At 36.5% G+C, this 22,863-nt stretch overlaps 4 protein-coding genes across 6 annotated transcripts; 2 read left to right on the top strand and 2 right to left on the bottom strand.

The window, feature by feature from the left end:
* The first annotated feature begins 2,405 nt into the window (after positions 1–2,405).
* Positions 2,406–6,370, top strand: LOC113695777 (uncharacterized protein At4g15970). Of its 2 annotated transcripts, none has more exons than XM_027214926.2 (5): positions 2,406–2,873; positions 3,444–3,803; positions 4,586–5,061; positions 5,154–5,256; positions 6,049–6,370. In XM_027214926.2, the coding sequence occupies exons 1-4, from the start codon at positions 2,823–2,825 to the stop codon at positions 5,206–5,208; spliced, it is 942 nt and encodes a 313-aa protein (XP_027070727.1). In that variant the 5' UTR covers positions 2,406–2,822; the 3' UTR covers positions 5,209–5,256; positions 6,049–6,370. The 2 variants fall into 2 exon arrangements, with proteins under 2 accessions (XP_027070727.1, XP_027070728.1); XM_027214927.2 differs by having other exon boundaries at positions 2,408–2,949.
* Positions 6,371–7,854: 1,484 nt separating this feature from the next.
* LOC113696832 (DELLA protein RGL2-like) lies at positions 7,855–10,563 on the top strand. Of its 2 annotated transcripts, none has more exons than XM_027216215.2 (2): positions 7,855–8,744; positions 8,978–10,563. In XM_027216215.2, exon 2 carries the CDS (start codon positions 9,009–9,011, stop codon positions 10,485–10,487), a length of 1,479 nt encoding a protein of 492 aa, XP_027072016.1. In that variant the 5' UTR covers positions 7,855–8,744; positions 8,978–9,008; the 3' UTR covers positions 10,488–10,563. The 2 variants fall into 2 exon arrangements, with proteins under 2 accessions (XP_027072016.1, XP_071911952.1); XM_072055851.1 differs by having other exon boundaries at positions 7,855–8,781.
* Positions 10,564–11,468: 905 nt separating this feature from the next.
* On the bottom strand, positions 11,469–13,868 carry LOC113695617 (acetolactate synthase 2, chloroplastic-like). Its single transcript, XM_027214745.2, has one exon. It carries the CDS (start codon positions 13,769–13,771, stop codon positions 11,726–11,728), a length of 2,046 nt encoding a protein of 681 aa, XP_027070546.1. The 5' UTR covers positions 13,772–13,868; the 3' UTR covers positions 11,469–11,725.
* A 2,531-nt stretch (positions 13,869–16,399) lies between these two features.
* Positions 16,400–22,523, bottom strand: LOC113695117 (putative clathrin assembly protein At5g57200). The gene is made up of 15 exons (XM_027214094.1): positions 22,443–22,523; positions 22,203–22,272; positions 21,836–21,933; positions 21,218–21,356; positions 20,943–21,070; positions 20,765–20,857; positions 20,541–20,591; positions 20,059–20,124; positions 19,904–19,969; positions 19,705–19,785; positions 19,546–19,626; positions 18,505–18,672; positions 18,341–18,419; positions 17,340–17,458; positions 16,400–16,792 (listed from the first exon to the last, which is right to left on the bottom strand). The coding sequence occupies exons 1-15, from the start codon at positions 22,521–22,523 to the stop codon at positions 16,400–16,402; spliced, it is 1,713 nt and encodes a 570-aa protein (XP_027069895.1).
* Positions 22,524–22,863: the final 340 nt, after the last annotated feature.

Genomic DNA, 22,863 nt, shown 5'->3' with positions numbered 1-22,863 from the left:
AGATTATTATTTATTTTCTTAGACCTCTTCAGAATTTCATATCAACTAGGAGACTTAGTAAATTTGTTTTTCTCTTAACTAGCATAATTAAGCACCACTAATTACCCTTCCCTTAGGATTACCTCTTTCTTTGTCTTGTAAATATCTGGCTGTGAACCTAATTAGGCACAAACCTAGGATCAACCTTTTGATGTACCATCCTTAATTTATAAGAATCTCAACCCATTAATGCTCCTAAAATTGCCATCAAGCTGTTAAGTTTACCATTTGCTGCGTATGCTGTGGGGCAATTGGCACATTAAAGACCAAGACAATTTGGGTGTTGGGCAATTGCCAAATTCTCTCTTACTAAAGTCCCATTAAAAAAATTCCTACTTTGTATTCCAAATGTGCATATGATATTTTTACAAGGTGAAATTTTTTCCCTCAATATTCAAACTTATTTCAATCAATAATTCAGATAATCTATGTATGTAATTTCTCAATCCATATCCCCACAAATAAATTAATTATCTTTTCTACACCAAAGTGCGGATTAAGGGGGTTTAATACTTCTATTAGGAAGTAGATAATGCTTAATAGGATTCCACATTGTGCCAGCCAGGCTTCTTTGTCCTTTTTCAAGTTTTAGATTAGTTTGGCAACATTTAGTTCAGAAACTATTCCACAAACTGCATTGTTCTTATTCTGTTTTTTCCTTGTGGTCCTAACCAGTTTGGTAAATTAACAAGAAAATAGCAAAAAGCAATTTCCTTTAGGCTTGATTTCATAAGGCAGAAATTTTTATGTCAGTTATAATCAAAACGTTGAACCCCACTTCGCATTTAATGGCGTTTTATTCCTTCTTCTAACAGCTCCTTAATTAGGAACATTAAACGTCATTATTGGTTTATCACGTTGCTAACAATATAAAAGAGAATAGTTGGCTAAAATAATTTAATTTATATTTTTCATTTGCCTCATAAAAAGTTGTTGATGTTTCATTTCCATGGCTATCATCTAGTACCGAATTTCTCGTCTTCTTACGAAGATCTCATCTGTCCGTAGTAATATGAGTTGATATGTATTTTGTAATGCATTTTCTGGAATATTACTAAGTGATTAATTTAAAAAAAAAAGTGTTTAACATACAGAAGGATGGAATATGCCCAACCCGAGGTAGCTCGTGTGGTGTGTTGCTCCTCTTTAGGATATGGCCACCAAAGATCGAGTCTCGGGGTTAACGTGTTCGAGAGGAATGAGCCTCTCCTCTCGGGTCGCAGGGGATTAGTCAGGTCGAAGGCTCGGATACTCCTGTGTCCAAAAAAAAAAAAAAGGAATACAGGATGGAATATGACAGTTCAAAATTAACCTCAATAATTAAATCAGTTTGGCATCTTTAGATAGTTGATCCTCAAAATTTTTGGATGATTTCTTTGGACTTTATGAGAAGGCTCCTATTAAAAGAAGATAATAAAAATGAATAATTTTTTTTTTTTTTTGTTTTGGTAATGAATATCTTATATACATGCATAAGCAAGATAATACCAAAAAAAATTATGAACATGTTTTCCTTTTGTTCTGGTGAAATTAGATGGCTTCAAAATTCTCAATAGGACTACATGGTCCTTCTAATGTTTCTCTTATTAATTTCTCATAATTCAACCAAAAAATTTGATAGGGTCTTTTTGTTGCAATTCATCACAAAATTTAACTTTAGCTTTTGACCCTAGTTCTTACATTTTATTCAAATATTACCCTCATAAACTTCCTGACACCTTTCTTTAAGGCAATGTGTTTACTGGTACAAAATTCACCACAAGTTGTAGGCCTCTTCTTCAGATAAATAGCATTCAATAGGCATTTATCAAGGTTCTAGGGAAAATAAATTAATAAATAAAGATAGTGAAATATGTTTTTCTTGGCATAATCTCTTAATTTTGTTTCCCTGATTAAGTATAATTTTGAAATTGTAAAACTGTAAATGAATGAGAATGGCTTCAGAGCACACATATAGACAGATTTCTTCCCCCCAACCCCCCCCCCCCCCCCCCCCCAACAAAACAAGAAGTTGGGGAACATTTACTTGTAAAACTGGCCAACTGGAAACCATTAGGCAAATTCTTTTTTTTTTTTAATTGAAAATGGATTTCTTGAACAAAAGAGAGCATAATGACTGGTTATTGGAAGCAACAATCCTCCTTTTTTTCCCATTTTTTTCTTTGAAGTTATAGTAGCAACGGTAGTGTAAAGTTTAGACTTTAGTTATATGTAAAAACATTAAAAAAAGAAAAAGAAAACACATTTACAATTGAAATAGGGTTAAATGCAAAATGCACCCCTGAACTATGCATGGTTAGCAACTTGCCTCCCAAACTATCAATTGTAGGGATTTGCACCTTATACTACCAATTTGATTGCAGATTGCTTAAAATAGGATGATGTGATAAATTTATCCTAATTAAATGACCAATTACCTAAATTACCTACATCACTCCTCCTCTCCCCTCTAAACTACCTGGTAACGGTCCTCCTTCTCCTCCTCCAAGCTACACCACCAAGTTCTTACCCATCCCACCCCTCACATCAAACTCCTTAATATGGATCACTCTTCATCTTTCCTACTCAAATCTACCTCTTCAATCCCTTAACTTCACAAGCCTATCATCGCCTCCCTCTCTTGAGTGCCTTCTCTTTGAATCTTCATCGTTTCTAAAGTTTCAAAATCACAATCCCCTTTAAATTTATCAACCTTCATTGCTACTAGCCAAACTCCCAATACTTTTTGATTCAAGAGACCCAAATCCTATCATTTCCTATCCTTCTAATTTTTTTAGTGGTCTATGTTATTGGGTGTTATTAATTCTGCTTGCCGCATATTGAAGTTTGATTTAGTATGTGATTGGTTCTACATATGATAAGCTTGTGTTATGGGTGTTGCTATTTGAAGATTTGGTGTGGATTTATGAGGTGTATCTTCAATTTTTTTGCATAGGTTATAGATGGATTTTTAGCCTTTATATAAAGCTTTGATTTTGATCTAGTTTTGATTTTTTTTCTTCTATTGTGATGGTTCAATGGTAGGTATTTTAATGTAATGTCAATGGCAAGAGATGTAAGATTGTTTATGGTTGAAATTTAAAAAAAATAAAATAAAATAAATTAAAGAAATGGGTATTTTAAGCAACACATTATTTGTGGGATTGTCGTTGCCCTTTCAATAAAGAATTACTTGTCACATTAATTTAATTGGAGCACTATGCTGAAAATTCATAGTATAAGATAGCAAATTACTCCAATAGACAGTATAGGGGGCAAGTTGCTAACTAAGCATAGTTCGAGGGTGTATTTTGCATTTAGCCCTTAGAAATAAGAAGTACCATATATTTCTTACTAATTCTCTAAAGGCAGCCTTGGGCTTAATTTCTTTGGTCTAATTTTTTTCTTGTTTGCATGCTAATCAGGAACTTTATGAGTTGAATAGAGTCTTACAAAAGGCAGCCACAACGAACAGAACTGTTATTATGACAACTCTGAATGAAGCATGGGCAGCAAAAGATTCAATATTTGATCTTTTCATTGAAAGCTTCAAAATTGGGAATAAAACAGAAGGGCTATTGAAGCACTTGTTAGTGATTGCATTGGATCAAAAAGCATATGCTCGATGCTTAAAATCAAAGCTTCATTGCTATAGCCTCAGAACTGATGGCATTGATTTTTCTGGGGAGGCATATTTTATGAGTGCAGACTACTTGAAGATGATGTGGAGGAGGGTTCAGTTTCTTACAAAAGTTCTTGATATGGGATATAACTTCCTTTTTTCGGTAATTCTTCTGTCTTCCATTGTCTTTTTTCCATGCGAGAACTTTCTAAGCCAACATAATTTTAGCCTTAGAAAAAAAGAAGAATGTACCTTATACTTGTCTTGGATTTGGACCAAAAACTGTTTAATGTGAAACAATTAATTACAAGCTTAATGGTGAAATAGCTATATGCCTAAAAAGTACTCCCATTTTGGTATAGTAATTGTTGTTAGACAAATGGAACAAGGAAATCTATGATTGGCCGTCCAATTGAGAGATTACAAGTATTAATTACTCTTACAGCTTCAATAGTTGACATTGCCAGTTCTTTTTCCAACTTTAATCCTGACAAGATCTATGAGTACATTAAAAGAATTAAAAAAGAATTTTCTAACTTATCATAGGAAGCAAAGTGACCCAATGACTTCTTATTTTGGCTATAACAGCTACGGTTAACATCATTTACTGAAGAATTATAAGCAAAATAAACTAATTATGTGAATATATAACACGAAATGAAGTGCAGAATTAAGGAATCAAATTGATTTTGTTAAATAATGTTACTTTTTCTTTCATTTTACAAAAGGAGTAACATAGGCATGTTCTTTTCTATTTTACTGTCAGGTTTCACTCAAGTGACCTTTTTGTTTTATGTAAATACTTATAGACCGGAATATTGTATGTATGTGTATGCGTGAATATACACATACATACATACGTGTATATATATATATGTATGTGTGTATGTATGTCTATACTCGTTCAGAAACATAAACATTGTTCCTATAACATTTTCATTTCAGGATGCAGATATAATGTGGTTTCGAGATCCATTTCCACATTTCTATCCAGATGCTGATTTCCAGATTGCTTGTGATTATTTTCGGGGCAACCCTTCGGACATAGACAATGCACCTAATGGAGGTTTCACCTACGTGAAATCAAACAACAAAACAAGACAATTCTACAGGTTTTGGCACGACTCAAGAATCCTTTATCCAAAATATCACGATCAAGATGTCCTCAACAAGATTAAACGTGATCCCTGCATCCAGCAGATGGGACTAAAAATCAAGTTCTTTGATACAGCTTATATTGGAGGATTTTGTGAACCTAGTAGAGACTTGAACAAGGTATGCACCATGCATGCAAATTGCTGTGCTGGTTTAGAGAATAAAGTCCATGACCTTAAAATCATGCTTGAGGATTGGAGAAAGTATATGAAACTACCTGAAAGCAATAGATCGGACCATTCTTGGACAGTTCCACAGCTTTGCGGGTATGCATTATCTAATTACAGCGGAATTAGATTGATAAGTTTGAAAAGTGGTGTTGCTAATTTTTTTTTTCATTTTTTGTTATCATTTGCAGCCTTGCATCTTTTGGCCGTCATAAATCAACCAACAAAACCTCAGAAGGAACATGATGAAAATTCATATTGTGTTTCGGACTGATGAGGAATTGATATGAAAAGGTAAACATTTTCATCTACTTTTTTGTGGATTAGTTTGATGACTTTCAAAGTGTTGAAATGTTGTATATTCTTCGTTTATCTTAACATCTCCCATGAGTTTATAGGAAGTTCAAGTCCAAAAAAAAAATAATAATATTTCTGTAAAATATTTCCAAAAAGATTCTTCTACATATTGATATAAAAATCGATGTGTGAGGTTCTGTCAACAATATTTTTTCTTCTGAGCTTGGCGTAATCGTATTGGCAAGTTTTATTAGTTGCTTTCTATTTTTCCTGGTTGAAATGTAATTTTCTTCGATCTTAGGTAATATGTACTAAAGTAAATATTTTGAATCCAATAATTAACATATATAAATTCATCCACAGCCGATTCATTCACACATAATGATTACATGTGTCTTTAACATATTCCGATTTCCACAAAATTGACCCTACTATTTGGAAGAAGGTAATATATAGAGCAAAAATGGCATAATTGGTCATTAAACTATTTAAAACTCCTTATTTTGGTCATTGAGCTTTTTCTTTAGCTAAAATGGTCATTCAAATATTAAAATTGTTTTTCTTGGTTACTCAAATACTGGAAATATACATTTTTTGTCAACTCAACTAATGAAAGCATACAAATATTTTTGGCTCAGAAATGTAGATCTTAGGTGAAAGACTATTGGTGATAAAGAAAAAGTTCAGTGACTAACAAAAGAAATTTTTAAATAATTCAGTGACCATTTATACCAAATTGCTTTATATTCTGAAAAGGCACTCACATGAATTTTATGACTGTGGATGCAGGCAGTCCATTCAATTGAAAAGTTAAACACAGTTGCATGGCTGGCTCTCTCTAACCAACTAAATCACCTCATGTACTTGGCATATTCTAGTTGAAAGATCTCCAATCCTTGTAAAAAGTTAGATCTCATATTGTTGTAAAGAATTTTGATATCAGCTTACACTTTGATGGAAGAGGAGTTGTTATAACCCTCTGTTTTTTGGTTCATGTCCATTTGATGACAATAGCCCTTCTAGTCTAATTGTGGTTTTACATTTTATTCAGGGTGTAACAATTTTTTAGTTCTGCAATTTTTCAAAGTTGCCTACTTTACTGATGCTTTCACTTCTAAGTTTTGACAGTGATAGGAAAAATTTTGAAGATCTCCTCACTCACTTGATTTCATACTTTGAATTTCAATTCTTGCTTAGATGCAAATGACAGCAATCGTTTCCTAACATTTGTCTTCCTTTTCTTTTATTTGTTTAAGTTTCTTTCTATTCTTCCTTTTTCCCTTTTAAGTGGGGAAAGGGGGAAGTTTAAATTATTAATTTTTATATAAGATTGATTTACACAAAAGATGTATGGGAAAAAATTAGCTATGGAAAGAATAAACCTAGTTTAATGGCAAGGGATGTTAAAATCAACATTCAGAAATGTTGTAACTAAAGTTAGAAATGTTTTTAGTTCTTAGTTCAATGGAAATTTTAAACCCTCAAAGGGAAAGGAATAAGGGAACGTAGCAAAAATGAAAGGAAGAAAGGAAACCGCTTGAGAGTCCTGAATCAGTTTTTTTTTCCTACTAATTTCTACTGCTAGACAGCAGCCAAGAAAACGAAAGCTTTTGCAGTTGGTGCATTTGTAATACGATGTGAATCAGGGTATACTGTTGTACCCATTCATTTCATGTACATCAACCTTTGCAACAAATCAACAAAACAAATCGAGTCAATCGTGAGTGACTGAGCTCGAACTCGGTCAATATTGAATTCGAGTCGAGTTTGAGTTGACTAAGTCGAACTTGACAGTTCAAACTAGAACTCGAACTCGAGCTAAAAAATACTAAAACTCGTTAGTTCGCGAGTCGGTTCGAACTCTATTATATATATATATATATATACTTTTTATTTTAATAATAAAATTACATATATATCCATAATATTTATTATTCATTAAGAAAAATAATTATTTTATTTATTTTTTAAAAATAAAATAATTATTTTTTATTTTTTAAGCTCGAACTCGAATTCGACTCAAATTTGAGTTGAACTCGAGCTCAAGCTTGACATTTTGAGCTCGTAGAGTTCGAACTTGACATTTTGAACTCGTAGAGTTTGAGTTCGAGTTCGAATTTCGTAAAATTATATTGAGATTCGATTCAATTAAGCCGAAACTCGATTCGATTCAGCTCGTTTGCACCCTTAATGGAACCTAAACAAAAATTAGGATCAGGGGCAGTTATAGTTGGCAATCTTATACAATTGTTCAGTTATTCTACGATTTACACTGTATGGTATGGTGTACTTTTACATAACTTTATTGTACTCATAAATTTTATTCGTATACAATATGTTAATGCATAAAATATACCTATTCTTCTAAGCATATAACCACATTGTCCATACAATACACCAACCGCATCTAACCAGACCTAAGCCAATCATACCTGCCTCATTTCCCAAAAATTACAGCCGCACTAGTCCCAAGGCCAAATATCTTGCACCAGGTGGACTTCGACCGGAGCTATTTGTCTTACATTCTATTCCCATTACCAGCATCGGCACACGACTTTGTCAAGAAGCTAAGGCCAAATATCTTGCACCAGGTGGACTTCGACCGGAGCTATTTGTCTTACATTCGATTCCCATCACCAGCATCGGCACACGACTTTGTCAAGAAGCTAGAAGCCAGAGTAATGCATAGCAGCTGGCCAGGAGAAAACATCGACAGGCAAAGCAGCCATGTTCCATCCCATTTTTTTAAGGTTCTTTGTCGATGATCGATCGAGAAGCTCGCACAGAAAGGTCGATCCACCTTCGAGATAATCATTTGTTGCTTCTCAAACTTAAAGAATGATCGCTATCAGTAAAAAATGTCCGGCAAGAAGCATTGGTCCAATCAGACAAAATATTGTTGTCCAATAGGGAAGCATTCTTTGGTTAGGATGATCAGGGCGACAAAGACAATTTCCATGAGAAAATGCAAAAGCAAAGGCATTGAAAGGCGTACTCTATGCTCGACATTTTGCAATTCTTAGTTGGAATGAAACAGAGTCAGGCCACTATATATGGAGGTAGCTGCCCATTGAGAAGTTCATATCATTGGCTGCAGATTGCAGTCAATAGAATGAGGTAAAAAGAGAAATGGTTGATGAATGGGTGGGTGATTCCCTGAAGACGTCTGATCATAAATGCAAGTTAAAAGAGAAGGGTTGATTCTAAATGATCCAAACTATGCTTTTTTATTTGAGTCGATGTCTTTTTAGGTGATCATAGAGGTTCTACCACCAGAAAAGAACCTTGACCAACAATTCCCCACTCTTCAATCCTGCAAAACCTTCCACTCCTTGATCTCAACTTGCACAATGTAGAATACATTGACGGTGCTGGGCACACCGTATTTTTGTGAAGGATTTTGGGAGAGTATTCTTCTGGAGAGCCAGAGAAGAGTAGTTTGCAATTGATTGTGCAAGCCGTTCCAGCTTACCATTTTCCTGCAGGTATCAGGATACGCATGCATTCCTGAATTTCTTTAATGTAAGTAAGATCCAGGATTGCATTTTTTTTGCAATTTCTGTGAACTTCGTGGTTTGCTTTTGGACCAAATATTGCAGTTTGGCACTCCTTTTTTTTTTTTTTTTCCTTTCCTCCGAGCCTGGAAGCCTGGAAAACTGAGCCCAAAACATACTATATTGGTGCTTTTAGTTTGTAATTTTTATGCAATTTCTACCAGGTCACGTTTTGCTTTGCAAAACTGGAAACACATGGATTATATTGGTGTAGAGGTTGAAAATCCACCACTGATCTCTTATCTTGCTCAAGCAAAGGAGGAATGCTCATTTATGCCTCTGACATCGCTAGAACTTCTGAAGCAGCATGGTAACAAAGTGAAGCGTTTGAGGGAGGGTAATCTCAAAGAGCTAAACACTGTTAAACCAACAAATAGTTCTGGCCATCAAGCTTTGTCAACCGCAGGGATCATGAAGTTAGCTAGAGCACAACTGTTTGTGCTCAACTCCCAGAAGGCTGATGTTCTTTCCAGTGTGGCTAGTTGCATTGGAGCTCAATCTGCTCTCGGTTCTGAATTTTCTGAAGACTCGGGACTTGCAATACTACTTCAAGCAGCTGCTGAAAACGTAGTCAATCAACAATATGTTTATTCAAGGAAATTGCTCAACAAGTGTAATCATTTTTCTTCTAAAAGTGGTTATCCTGCTCAAAGAATTGTACACTATTTTGCTGAAGCTTTGCGAGAGAAAATTGATCAAGAATGTGGTATGGTTGCATCATTAGAAGATCTGGAAGGAGAAACAAGGAGGCCTATTGATGAGAAATTGGCTCTGGTTAGTCTGCAACCTGGAATGATGGCATCTCAACAAGAGAACCCTTTCTCCCTCGTTAGCCAATTCACAGCAATTGGATCCATCAGGGCAACTGTGGCAACAGCAAGGAGAGTTCACCTCATTAATTTTGGACTTGATAATGGATCACACTGGACGCTAATTATGCAGGATTTTGCTGCTCAGTATAACTATCCAATTGAGCTTCTCAAGATAACAGCTGTTGGAACCTCTAAACAGATGATGGAAGAGACAGTAAAGTGGCTGTCAGCTTTTGCAGATTCCATTAGTTTACCTTTCACTTTCAACATTGTTGTTTCAGACCTGAAGGACCTCAAGGAAGATATGTTCAAGTTAGAAGCTGATGAAGTTGTGGCTGTTTATTTGGATAGGCGTCTTTGGACTCTGTTAGCATGGCCAAATTACTTGGAAGCATTGATAGCAGTGATTTCAAAGCTGAAGCCACGTGTGATGGTTGTCAAGGAAATGGAGGCAAGCACGAACAATCCAATTTTCTTGGAACGATTTCATGAAGCTCTGATTTTTTTCAGTGGCATGTTTGAGAGCATCAAAGACTGCATGGACAATCACATCTTCTACAGAAAGCTGACTGAGGAAGTTTACTGTCGTAACATGATTAGAAATATTATCACAGCAGAGGGTAAAGAGAGGGTTCATAGACATGAAAGGGTTGCTTTCTGGAGGACCCTTTTTGCAAAATTTGGCTTTGTGGAAACAGCTCTTAGTCAATCATCATTTCGTCGAGCAAGCATGTTTCTTAAACGGTCTGCTCTTTACAGTTCTTTTACAATTTATATGGATGGAAAATGCCTCATCTTGGGGTGGAAAAGAACCCCATTTATCTCAGTATCTGCCTGGAAATTCCAGTATGACTCAGAGTGATCAAAGACTGCTGCAAGATTTGAAAGTCAGGTAATCAGCCTATTTCTTATAAATGTAACTACATTCTATACCATAACGTAGGTTGTTTGCAAAGTGCTTTGTAGGTCACTGCACTCTTTCAAGTGTTTTCTAGGTTTGATATTTCTGCAAACAACCTAAAACCATTGAAAGCAAATGTTCCTGATTGTGGTTTTTCAACCGTGTATGAAATTTTAGTGCTTTTTATTGTCCTTTCGTAATTTGACCACCCCCATAAATTGGACACGCATATTCCACATGGCTGGACTTCATTTATCAAGGAAAAAAAGAAAAAGAAAAAGAGATAGATGCATTTTAAGACATAATTACTAAGGGCCATTGTAGCGTAAAAGGTTGTTGAGGGCACAAAACTAAAAGTAGGCACAGACCATAGATTGGCTAGAAGGGGTTGACTTTCGCCCAAATTTTGTTAAATTAAACTCGGCTTTTGCTTTCACCGAGAAGTTCGACTAGAGTACTCCTGATCCATCGCTTGTGCACTTTAAACTCTGCACAGACCATAGTTTGGCTGGAGTACTCCTGATCCATTTCTCGGATTGGTTGGCTTTCAACAAGTTTCCTGCAGTTTGGTAGGATTAGTATCAATACCTTGATATAAGATTTTAAGACCATTTAGACTCTTTCAAACCCAAATCATCAGAGAGAACCAAAAGTCAGAAAATCCAGATCTATGATGCCAAAGATGTATGGATGCAGTCAAAATGCCAAGCATTAGTGCATATATAGTGCAAAATATAAACGAACATCAGTCAACCCTTATCCGTGAACCTCCTAAGCCAAGATTAAAGCAAAACACAAGCTATAAATGCCCCTGATCGTTGACTGAAAATACTTTCAGATAAATTATCACAGATGCACACTTCCAAACTGATACCCAGTATATTGAAATGAAACATCTTGTTAAACCAGAAGGAAGCTACAAGGCAAAATACATACACGAGCTTCAAAAACGTCCATATTTTTTTACTGCTTTTAACACGTATCAACAACACACCTTTTACTAGAGGTTCAAGAAAAGCAGCACCGATTGCAACCAAAATACTAACCATTACATTGAAAATAGAGTACAATAGGTCCAGCTAAAAGCAAAACATACAGCAGTAACCAAAAGGTAGAGCAAAAACTATAATTCTACTTTGACCACTCAGCTGCCAAAATATCTTCCAAAACCTAAACTTGATAGCTGCCACTCTATGATATCAATATACTGTTCTACCATCACCATCAGTTATCACATCTTTGAATGCTCCATTACTAGGAATCATAGGTAACACATGCTCCTGATGTGGCACTATTACATCCAGCAAGTATGGACCAGGGGTATCAAGCATCTCTTGAATTGCGGCCCTAAGATCTTCCTTCTTTGTTACTCGCGCAGCAGGGATATTACAAGCCTCAGCGAACTTCAGCATGTCAGGGAAAATCTCTGACTCTTTTGAAGGATTTCCCAAATAAGTATGTGCTCTATTAGACTTATAGAACCTGTCCTCCCACTGAACAACCATACCCAGATGCTGGTTATTCAAAAGCATAATCTTAATTGGTAGATTTTCCACTCGAATTGTGGCCAACTCCTGCACATTCATGATGAAGCTTCCATCCCCATCAATGTCCACAACAACCGCATCAGGTCTCGCAACAGCAGCACCAACTGCAGCAGGCAATCCGAAACCCATAGCTCCTAACCCCCCGGATGTCAACCATTGTCGAGGCCTATTATACTTGTAAAACTGAGCAGCCCACATCTGGTGTTGTCCTACACCAGTACTAACAATCGCATTCCCGTTTGTCAACTCATCAAGAAGCTGAATTGCAAATTGTGGAGGAATAGCATCATCAAAAGTCTTGAAACTCAAAGGAAACTTCACCTTCTGCTCCTTCAACTCTTCCCTCCAAGCCGAAAAATCCAGTTTCAATTTATTCCCTCTTGCCTCCAACATTGAATTCAACCCTTCCAAAGCCAATTTCACATCAGCACAAATGGACACATGTGGCTGCTTATTTTTCCCAATCTCTGCAGAATCAATGTCAATGTGAACAATCTTAGCTCGACTAGCAAATGCCTCTAACTTCCCAGTCACACGGTCATCAAACCTCACCCCAAATGCAAGCAACAAATCGCTTCTATCCACAGCATAATTGGCATAAACAGTCCCATGCATCCCCAGCATTTGTAACGAATACTCTTTGTCAGAACAGGGATAAGCTCCCAACCCCATTAGAGTACTCGCCACAGGGATCCCTGTGAGCTCTACAAATCGCCTAAGCTCCTCGCTCGAATTCAGACACCCTCCTCCGACATACAACACCGGCTTTTTCGACTCACCGATCAACCTCAAGACCTGCTCTAAGTACAGCTCATTAGGCGGCCGAGGCAACCTGGATACATATCCAGCCAACCTCATTGGTTGGTCCCAATCAGGAACAACCATCTGTTGCTGTATATCCTTAGGAACATCAATCAAAACCGGGCCAGGCCGGCCAGTTCTAGCGAGGTAGAAAGCCTCACGAACAATTCGAGGAATGTCTTCAACATTCAAAACCAGATAATTATGCTTAGTAATGGACCGAGTTACCTCGACAATAGGAGTTTCCTGGAAAGCATCCGTGCCGATCATTCGCCGGGGAACTTGGCCGGTGATGGCCACAATCGGAACGCTGTCAAGGAGCGCATCAGCCAAGCCACTGACAAGATTCGTCGCACCAGGGCCAGAAGTCGCAATACAAACACCTGGCACACCAGAAGCCCTGGCGTACCCTTCCGCCGCGAAGACACCGCCCTGTTCGTGGCGGGGGAGGACGTTACGGATGATTTTCGAGCGGGTGAGAGCTTGGTGGATCTCCATGGAGGCGCCACCTGGGTACGCAAAGACATCGGTCACGCCTTCTCTTTCTAGGGCTTCGACGAGGACATCGCAGCCTTTTCGTGGCTCATCAGGGCCAAATCTGGAAACAAACGGGCTGCCAGTGGTGTTGGTGGAGGTGGTGGAAGAGGAGGAGGATGAGGAGGGTTTAGGCGTCTCGGTGGAGGTGGAGAGGACGTTGGTGACAATCGGAGTGTAATGGCCTCCGCGGCGGCGGTGGTGGAGAGTGGGATTTTTGGGGATTTGGGAGAATGGGAGGGTAAATTTGGGAAGGAAACTGTTGTTCAGGGGGTTGGCGGAAGAGTGAGAGAGGTGTTTAGAGATGGTGGAGGTGGTAGAAGTGGAGCTCGGAGCGGTGAAGTTGGCGGCGGCGGCGGCCATCTCTGACCCTACTGGCGGCGGAGTGATGTGGCTTTCGGTTCTGCAGGGCAAAGGTATTCTTCTCGTGGTGAAGAATGGAGGGATGATTTGATGATAGGACAAATATAAAAGGACGAACGGTACTATACCAGTGGTCCAGACTCGAGTTTGACTGAAAAAAAAAAGGAAAAGGAAAAATCGTAAAGCGGAGATTAGAATGGATTAATTACGCTAATCTGGAGTAAAGCTGCCTAATCTGTCCAAGATATTTATTTGTTTTCTTTAACTAGTTTGAAAGTAAGATTGAGGTTAGCTTGATTCCTACCGGATTTGAGTAGCTTTAATGCTATTATAAAATGTAAAATGTAAATGTAGTATAATAAATTTTTTTAACTAAAAAAGAGGATAACGAAACACGCAATTAAACTATGTGAATTGAGTTTTGATACGCTCAAACTTATTTAATATCAAATATTACTATTTTAAGTTCAAATTTAGTTTAGTTCACATTTTTTGTAACTCACGCCTGACTTGCAACAAAAAATAGTTAGCGGCTCACAAAATCAAATCGATCCATTTCTTTTCATGCAATTTAAGGCACAGCACATGAGAATCTTAATATCCAATTTATAAATTTAAATTTTATTTTAATTTATTGAACTCAGTTTGAGTACACAAAATTTAATGAATACTAAATGCTATTCATGTCTTTTTTTGTTTTTTTGCCATTCGGTAACCTTTATATTAGTACCACTCCTCCTCCTACATTGACCTATCTAATGAATGACCTAATCAAGTTGAAAAATAAATGAGAACTGAATCACTATTGGATTCGATGTATTATACGCTCGTTTGAATTTGAAGAAGTCACGTATAAGTGGCAAGTGACAAGAGACAAAGATCAAACCCTTGACCTTTCTTCCCATCAAGATACTTAAAAATGATTTTTGTGGTGGCCAATAATCCCAAAAACACACTTAAATGTCAGGCTTGTTTAATTAACAAATCAAATTTGAGCATACTCTTATTTATTTATCATTAATCAACACCCCTAGACGCATTTGCGCCTAGGAGATTGATTTGGCATGGTCGATAGTTGGGATATAAACGAGTCGAGTCGAGTCAAATTTTGGTCTAATTGAGTTGAGCCTCCAGTTAATTTTATGAAACTTGAACTCGAGTTCGAATTTGACGAGTTCAAAATGTCAAGTTCAATCTCGAATTTAAAAAAAAATAAATAAAATAATAATTTTTTAACAAATAATAAAATATTAAAAAATATATATATAATTTTACTATTAAAATAAAAATAAAAATATATATAATAAAAAAAATATATATATATATAATCGAATTCACCGACCAACAAATTTAATATTTTTAAATTCAAACTTAGTATCGAGCTCGATTTGTGAACAGCTTAGCCAACAGGAATTGCAATCAAGCAGCAGTGTAGCACACTTCGTAGCGGAAAACCACGTGGGCAACAATATACTTGTGGGGAATTTCAATGCCTTTCAATTGTGAGGAATTCCATTTGAAATTCCCCACCGTCATTTTTTTTCTACCGCCTTTGTGGCTGATTCCTTGTCTTAATCATTGTTTATAAAACATGGGGAAGGGAAAATGCACCTTGCCTCTCAATTTTCAGGGCCCTTTGCACTTAAATTATGAATTATGCCAATCATCTTATATGATATTTTCTTCATTTATAAAATTTTTTAAATCCTTCTAACGTGCAGAATTTGAACATTAAACCTCCAAAAGCCCTCCCTGATGCAAAAGATAAAACTTAAAGTACAAAAGAGGGAGGATTTTTTTCAGCTACTTTCGATTCATATTCTTGTTTCAATGGCTAATAAATATAATACAAGTATTAGTCATCTACATTCATTTATTCTTAAGATAAGCAAAGTATTGGTTATCTACATATATTCTATCTCAGAATATCTTTGCCATTTTGCAATTAATGCTAAGGTGCAAAAAATGTTTAATTAATTCTACAACATCTCCCATTTAATTAAATGAACAGTCATTGAAATATCTTGTTGCTATACAAACAAATTTTGTGCAAGTTCCTAACTTTTTATTTAGTGGAAATCATACTAGGAAAAATTTTTAAAATTTTTGCAGTTACAACACACACACACACATATATATATTGTCAACTATTATGATTTTTACTGGTTACTAGGAGTTAGAGCTTTGCTCTGTGTGCTGTGCAATCTTTGTTTTGTTTACTATTATTCCCATTTTTTTTTAATCTAAGTTTAACTACAAAAACTTGGATTAAACGAGAAATACATTTGTGAGCTGATGTTGTGTGAGAAACAAAGAACTGAGACCTCAAATTGTTACTTAACCACAGAGAAAACAGAGAAGATAGAGTTTCTGAAACAAAATCCGAAAGTTGAAAAAAGAAAACAAAATTTGAACTAAATGTTTCTCCTTATCAGTCCAGACTCAGGAACCAGTTTCTATGCAGCATTCCATAGAAGGCAATTTGTGACAATTACTATGTCAAATACAGTAGTAGCATATAAAATACAACAGGTGTACTCGTCACTTTACAGGATGTAGCAAGTAAGATGATTCAACTATCAAAAAGGCAAAAAACAGTGAAGAAAAAGAATTAGGAGGCTGTTAATTTTAGATTAATGTATGGTTTCCCTGTTGTGGTGTTGCATTCTGTGGATAGCCGAAGGGATCTCCGAAAGGATTAGCAGACGCCATATATGGCACTTGCTGTTGTTGTGAATATTGAGCTGGATATTGGTGAGGAACCATCATCATGTTTTGTTGTTGCATCTGCTGCTGCTGCATCATCATTTGCTCTTGTTGGGACATCAGCGCCATCTGCACGTTGGTTGGAGGTGCTATGGCATTTGACATTGCAAAGGGGTCATGTTGATCAAGTGGACTTTGTGCTGTCATTTGATATCCATAGCCTGCATTGTAACCGGCATTCTGCAGCTGTAGTTGTCTCCTGGCAGCTTCATCTTCGTACAAGCTATCAAGTAGTAGACTGTCAAATCCCCCTGCCTGGTAGGAGGAACAAAAATCAAGGTGTGAAAACAGGTAAAGGGATTGCAATGCTTCATGTCTAGCCAAACTGTAGCTTCTGTGCAAGTTGTCAATCTGATTTACATGACTATGATGTACCATGAACTAAAGCAATGAGAAGAACAGAAAAGAGCTTCTGAGGTACAGAAAAAGAGACTTGATCTCTGTATTGTAATCAAGACAGCACTTTAAGGGCTAGAATGAAGAATTCACAGTCCCATTCTCGTAAGAATCAGCAGATAATGGAAAAGAAGGTTTTTATGCAGGCTTTATCATCATAGCAGCATATAAAATTTTCAGGTCTACTCATGCTAGGTCCGTCCATATTCTTGAGATAAAACAATGTTTATATAGAAAATTCAGCAGCACAAGAATAATTGCTCATTAGCAGCAGAAGAATAATTACTTATTACAGAAGTTAAGACAATCTAATATCTGGCTATATAATAACTTGACAAATATTTTGATTTTAATAAGCCATTGCATAACATGAACAAACATTTAGATTGGAGGACAGAAAACATACCATTTTCCTTTCAGGTGGTTTGCTAGTATGGTTGCTTGGAGCAGTAACCAGTGCCAGTTCCCAGCCTGAAGTTTGGCCTATTTCAGTCAGGGCATAATTACTTGATGAAGGATCATTACCTGTGAATTTTTCAAACTCATCATTCAATTGAATTGAAATCCAGAGCAACCAATGTTCAATAAACTAGTCAAAAGAGCACTTCATTATCAATAAATATACCCCTACCAGTACGATTGGATTATTGGCTTCAGGTACTAATCACTGTGCCAATTAAGACAAGAAAAGGAAGTGGCAAGGGTAACTTGAATTAAAGAGATCTTTTGATAAATCAAAGGGCAAATTACACTTTATTCGCCTGTGGTTTAGTATTTTTCTACATAGCTCTCCTATAGTTTCAAAAACTATACATAACCCCCTTATAATTTGGATTAAAATGTCAAAGCGATCGAAATGGTCATTCGTAATGGAACTTTTAAAAATATTGAAATTACTCTTATAAATACACGACACACTAACCATGTATAGTATTTTACCAAATAACCCCCTTTTGGTTTAATGCTTTACCATATATTCCCCTTATGATTTTCAAAATATACACATAACCCTCCCTCTTGGTTAATAAATAATTTTCAATTTTACATAAGGGTATTTTTGACATTTTAGGTGAATTCGTTGCGAATGATTATTTCCGTTATTTTGACACTTTAATCCAAACCACGAAGGAGTTATGTAATCATAGGGGGGTTATGTAAGAAAACACTAAACTACCGGGGGATAAAGTGTAATTTGCCCTAAATCAAATGTTCGTAGTTCTCACAATGACCAGTTGCAGTGCTCGTCTTCTTTAGAGAATTAGAGCAGGTGCTTAAACATAATATTCATGTGTTTAGTTCCTGTCAATTTCTCTTTCATCTTAGAATAACAATCGGCAGACCTCGTCAATGAACTCTACGGATAAATTATTGATATATGATATGATAATAAGAACAAGTTTATCTTACCAGGTTGAATAATGGCAAGAGCTAGTGCATTACTTTCCTCTAATTCTGCTGCCTTTGGATTTACTTCATCATTCAGACCCTGTATTAAAAAACATGCATAAATGCATGATAATTCTCTAACAAAGCCCAGCACAAAGCGCATTTCAAAGGATAGTAAAGCTTACAAGCAGATCTGCAGGTTCTTCGGCTGATATCAATGGTGGGTCTTCCTCTTCTTTTTTCAACTGAGGTTCTTCATCAACCTGTTCCTTTTCATCTTCAACCTTTTCTTCAGGTTCTTCAGGTATAGGCTCTGCAGGTTTTTCTGGTTCTTCATTTGTCTCCTGATACTCCTATTAGCAAAAATGACAAATTTTTTAGTCCACGAAAATTATCAATAATCTTGTGCATTTGATTTATAAAGAAAAGGGTACACTCCTGAATTATGACTTCCGAATCATCCAGTGAGACAAAAACAATGCTGTTTGTCTCCTTTCAATGCATAACAACGTTGATCTATACTGCCCTTATGTCTTCTTTTAAAAATGGAAAAGTGGCATAAATATATTTCCTTAAGTAGACCCGAGTTTTTGTAGACTGGTAGAGTACTCAGCACACACTATTGTCATGGTAGATGTACATAAAAAATCAAGTATTTCCCTCAACTATTGCTCAATGAACCTGCACATTTTCACCTAGCAAATATGAAAACTTGGGTAACGAAAAGGGATGTGGAAATATTGCATCAATCAAGACTGGTTCTTTGAAGATGTCACACAGCCACAGTGAACAAAACTTAATGTTCCCTTCGGTCACAGATAGTTCAAACTGAGACGATTTTCTGAGATTCTCAAGTTACAATCCAAACTTAGAAAAAAATTAACTTCTAAACAGCAAAAGTGAGAGGAAAAATAGTCCTTCGTTTGCTTTCTGTGTAATGCATAAGATTTCCACTGCAGAACTGGAAAGTGTAGAGAAGTCAATTTTTCTAGCCATGTGATGGCAGGTGGAAATACATGGACAAAAGATGTTCTTTGATGTCAACTCCTAAGTCAAATGACCTTGGCAAGTACTGAATAAATTAATCCAGAGACATTGCTGTGATAATGGCAAATGAAGAATGATTATCTAAGCAAGTTATGGAACAGCATGGCTATGTTGAGAAGATTTCAGATTTGTGCAGATCCAAGGCATCAACATTATATGAAAATCTTAATGTCTCTTACCAGCCTCCTGTTTGATAAAGAACCAATCTGTGGTGCTTCCCTTATATATTCCTCCATGGTTGCAAGGAATGAAGGAGGAGGCTGTAAATTATGGGAAGAGTGACTACAACAGTTTGAATTTATTGGGATGGAGATTTCGAATGAATTAACAAAATAAACCTGTCTTAGTATTGGAAATTGGAAAGTTCGAGCAAGATCCAAGCTTCTGCAGAAGTCATAAAACTCAGCTAGATTTTCAGCCTGCATATGAAACAATGAAAATGTAGCAGAAACTTTCATATTAGCTATCATGAAAAAAGAAAGGCAACTTCAAGTTATGTTGCAATTCCATGAGATTCAAGAATGAATGGTTGTGAACCTGTTGCCCAGCCTTTTTATATATATTAAGAGCTTTAACTGCATCATATTTAGGCATATCAAAGAACTGCAGCACAACGAAAACGTAGACCTCATTATCTACAGATATCATTTATCATTGCTGACAGTGTGAAGAACCAGGAGATAATTTCATACCAGGTCGACAAGATTAATGATTCCATCATTAACTGCACAGTAAATTTTGAAGCTCTCCTTTAGTACCTATACAATCAACAAGTTAACAGATTCAGAGTCAGAACATTATCGTCTGCGACAAAATCAGGCAATAGGGTTAAGTTACAGATGCAACCATTTGACAACATATGAACATTAAAACAATAAATAGCACATCATCTTGAAACTAGTTGATCATTGATGTCTATCACGCCAAGTATATCACACATTTAAGAGAATCCTACCAAAATCAGCCATATGAGACTACGGAAGCGTGACACATGAGAAGCAAACTAGTTAATTTTTCATGTTGCTTCTCCAATAAAAGAACCGCTTTTTCATCTCTGGCAAGTGAGATGTTTAAGTTGCAGAGAGTCTTACTTTTCCCTGTTAATCAATGCTTTTGCAATTACATAATCTAGTTCTAAAGTATGGTTAATAACAGAACAAGTTCTTGTGCATACCAGAGCCAATGCATACTGAACTAGATAGTTGAAGCAAGCCGCTCCTTCAGGCTGCCAAAGCACAAAAGATAAATTGTCGTCAAGGAAATGGACCAACAGCTAATTCTACTATGGTTTTCAGGCTGCCCCCAAAACGGTTCCTTGAAAAGCCAAGACAGTAACACAACAAGGGTTGCAAATATATAGAGAGAGAGAGAGAGAGAGAGAGATTTTGACAGTATTACCTGGCAGCAGACTAGGCGGAAGAGAAGCTGCTGTAGTGCAGGGAGCTGCTCCAACAACTCTTCACCACTCAAAAGCCGAGTTCTACTGTGCACCTGACAAAACAAAACTTAAAACAAAATTTTAATATGAGAGTCATGGTAAAACTCTCAGCTAATCTTAGGATACAAGGGCAAGCACCTTGGATGTTCCTGCAGATGTTTTTGTCAAACGCTCTGCCTCGATATCATATTTTAAGGCTCTAAAGCACTCAAGTCTTTCCTCCAGAAAGAGAGCATATGTCCTCACCCACGCAGAGCAATCCCAAGCTGCATGAGTAATATGGGTATGTAAGCAAATGCACTTTAATCTTAGTAATTAAAAGTTTCTAAGACTCTCTCTTTGGTCATCAAAAGTAAAAAGGACAGAAGGAAACGGGAAATAAAGAAACGTAGCAGCAAGAAGAACTGATATACCGAGAGGGCTAGAATCATCCTTGAAGTTTGATAACTGAAAAATATGTCCTCTATGTGAGTAGTTCAGTAATTCCTCTCTAAATGTGGGATCACCCTCTCTCAATGTCCTGTGAATAACTATCAGTGTCTTTATAGCAACCTGAAATTCAACAGTTTCAAAATTACAATTTTCAGTGCATTTCAAACACCTAAAAATGGAGTTAAATCAAGCAAGCCATGATTAGATAACCCTCTTTTGATGACATACATTATATTTATTAATTTAGAGTGACCGTGAAATGCAGTTTCAGATGTTGAAATATACAACGGGATCGTTGCAGAGAAGTCTTTAGTCCAATAAAAGCTGGCATTTTTCAATCCTTTATTTCCTTATTCACAAAGCCTTACCATGTTAAGATGGTTTGTCACATGATTCAGAAGGATTAGTAAACATGCCAGGACTTCTATATTCACTGTTAGGCCTAGGAAGATGAAAGTGTCTTAGATTTATATCTATGTGAAGTGCAGCAGCATCTCAATATGGAAGTGGGAGTTGGGTTACTGCGGCAAGAAGGGTTTTGGGGAAAACAAGGAGAAAGATAAGCACAAGAATCAAAAGATGAGCAAAGAAAAACTTACAATCCAGTTCTTAGTCTTCGCCAATCTCCTAGAAAGAGCATGAATGCAGTAGGCAACATCTGCTCTTGGGCGTGCCACGGATGTTGCAAAAAATATTTCTAAGAAAAGCAAAACAGGAACAATCATGAGAATACCAAAGAAGGCAAGAGCATGGATATACATTGTAGTCTATAGCAAAGTTAGTAAATTCAGGCCATGTTTTCCACCTATGGAAAATGCTGCCGCAGATGAAACCTGCATGAAACTTGTACCATCTATCTCATATAGAAGGGGGAGCAAGAAGGATTGCATTCCCCAAAACCCTATGAATTTATTTCTAAAAAAAAAAAAAGAAAAATTGCAAGACAGTTGAATCATATAAACTCACTTCTAACATGACGTTCCTTTGGTGGATATTCAACATGGTTTGTAGCCTTGACAATCGCAATATCCAAATCCTACCATCGAAAGCAGAAATCATACCTCAAATCAAATAAAACTCATGTATCAACAACATGCAAATTTGCATGGGAAATGCAAATCAAGAATTTCATGTTATAAAAAATGTATATCAATGCACAATCATTTCTTTTTCAATGTAGGAAAGGTTTCAAATTTGTACACAAACCTTGAAATCGCTATTGACCTTAGCTAGGCCAACTTTTGTGGAATCCTTAAGCGCCCCATAGGCTTTTCTAAAGCTTTCCATTTATTTGGTAGCATATAAAATCTTGCTATAGCTAATTATACAACACCTATATGATCATGAATCCAGAAAAAAGTACATGAGAAAGAGAGAGATTGCATGTGTTCGTCTATTCGTATTCTTCGTGTTGAATTCAACAACAAAATACCAACCACCCTCTCTCTCTATCTCTCTCTTTTCCCTTCCTTCTTTCCAGTTTCCTTTTTGGATATTTCACACATATTAGTTGAAGGGACAGTTGTATAAGGACAATGTTGGGCGTTTGCTGGTTATTTGAGGTTACCAACTTTAGATTTGGAACTTTGGGTTATATATTGGGATTTGTTTTAGGTTCCAAAATAAT

Source organism: Coffea arabica, chromosome 6e (assembly GCF_036785885.1).
Source record: "Coffea arabica cultivar ET-39 chromosome 6e, Coffea Arabica ET-39 HiFi, whole genome shotgun sequence".
NCBI lineage: Eukaryota > Viridiplantae > Streptophyta > Magnoliopsida > Gentianales > Rubiaceae > Coffea > Coffea arabica.
The sequence above is the reverse complement of the archived record's forward strand: the minus strand, read 5'-3'. Positions and strand labels throughout refer to the sequence as shown.

What these genes read in the sequence shown, in the direction of transcription:
- LOC113695777 (XM_027214926.2), top strand. Translation starts at nt 2,823, where the DNA reads ATGTTATTGGGTGTTATTAATTCTGCTTGCCGCATATTGAAGTTTGAT. An exon ending in GATATAACTTCCTTTTTTCG is followed by an intron (nt 3,804 to 4,585) that starts GTAATTCTTCTG and finishes TTTTCATTTCAG; the next exon opens with GATGCAGATATAATGTGGTT. An exon ending in ACAGTTCCACAGCTTTGCGG is followed by an intron (nt 5,062 to 5,153) that starts GTATGCATTATC and finishes TATCATTTGCAG; the next exon opens with CCTTGCATCTTTTGGCCGTC.
- LOC113695617 (XM_027214745.2), bottom strand. Translation starts at nt 13,771, where the DNA reads ATGGCCGCCGCCGCCGCCAACTTCACCGCTCCGAGCTCCACTTCTACC.
- LOC113695117 (XM_027214094.1), bottom strand. Translation starts at nt 22,523, where the DNA reads ATGGAAAGCTTTAGAAAAGCCTATGGGGCGCTTAAGGATTCCACAAAA. An exon ending in AAAGGAACGTCATGTTAGAA is followed by an intron (nt 21,934 to 22,202) that starts GTGAGTTTATAT and finishes TGCTTTTCTTAG; the next exon opens with AAATATTTTTTGCAACATCC. An exon ending in GGATGATTCTAGCCCTCTCG is followed by an intron (nt 21,071 to 21,217) that starts GTATATCAGTTC and finishes TTACTCATGCAG; the next exon opens with CTTGGGATTGCTCTGCGTGG.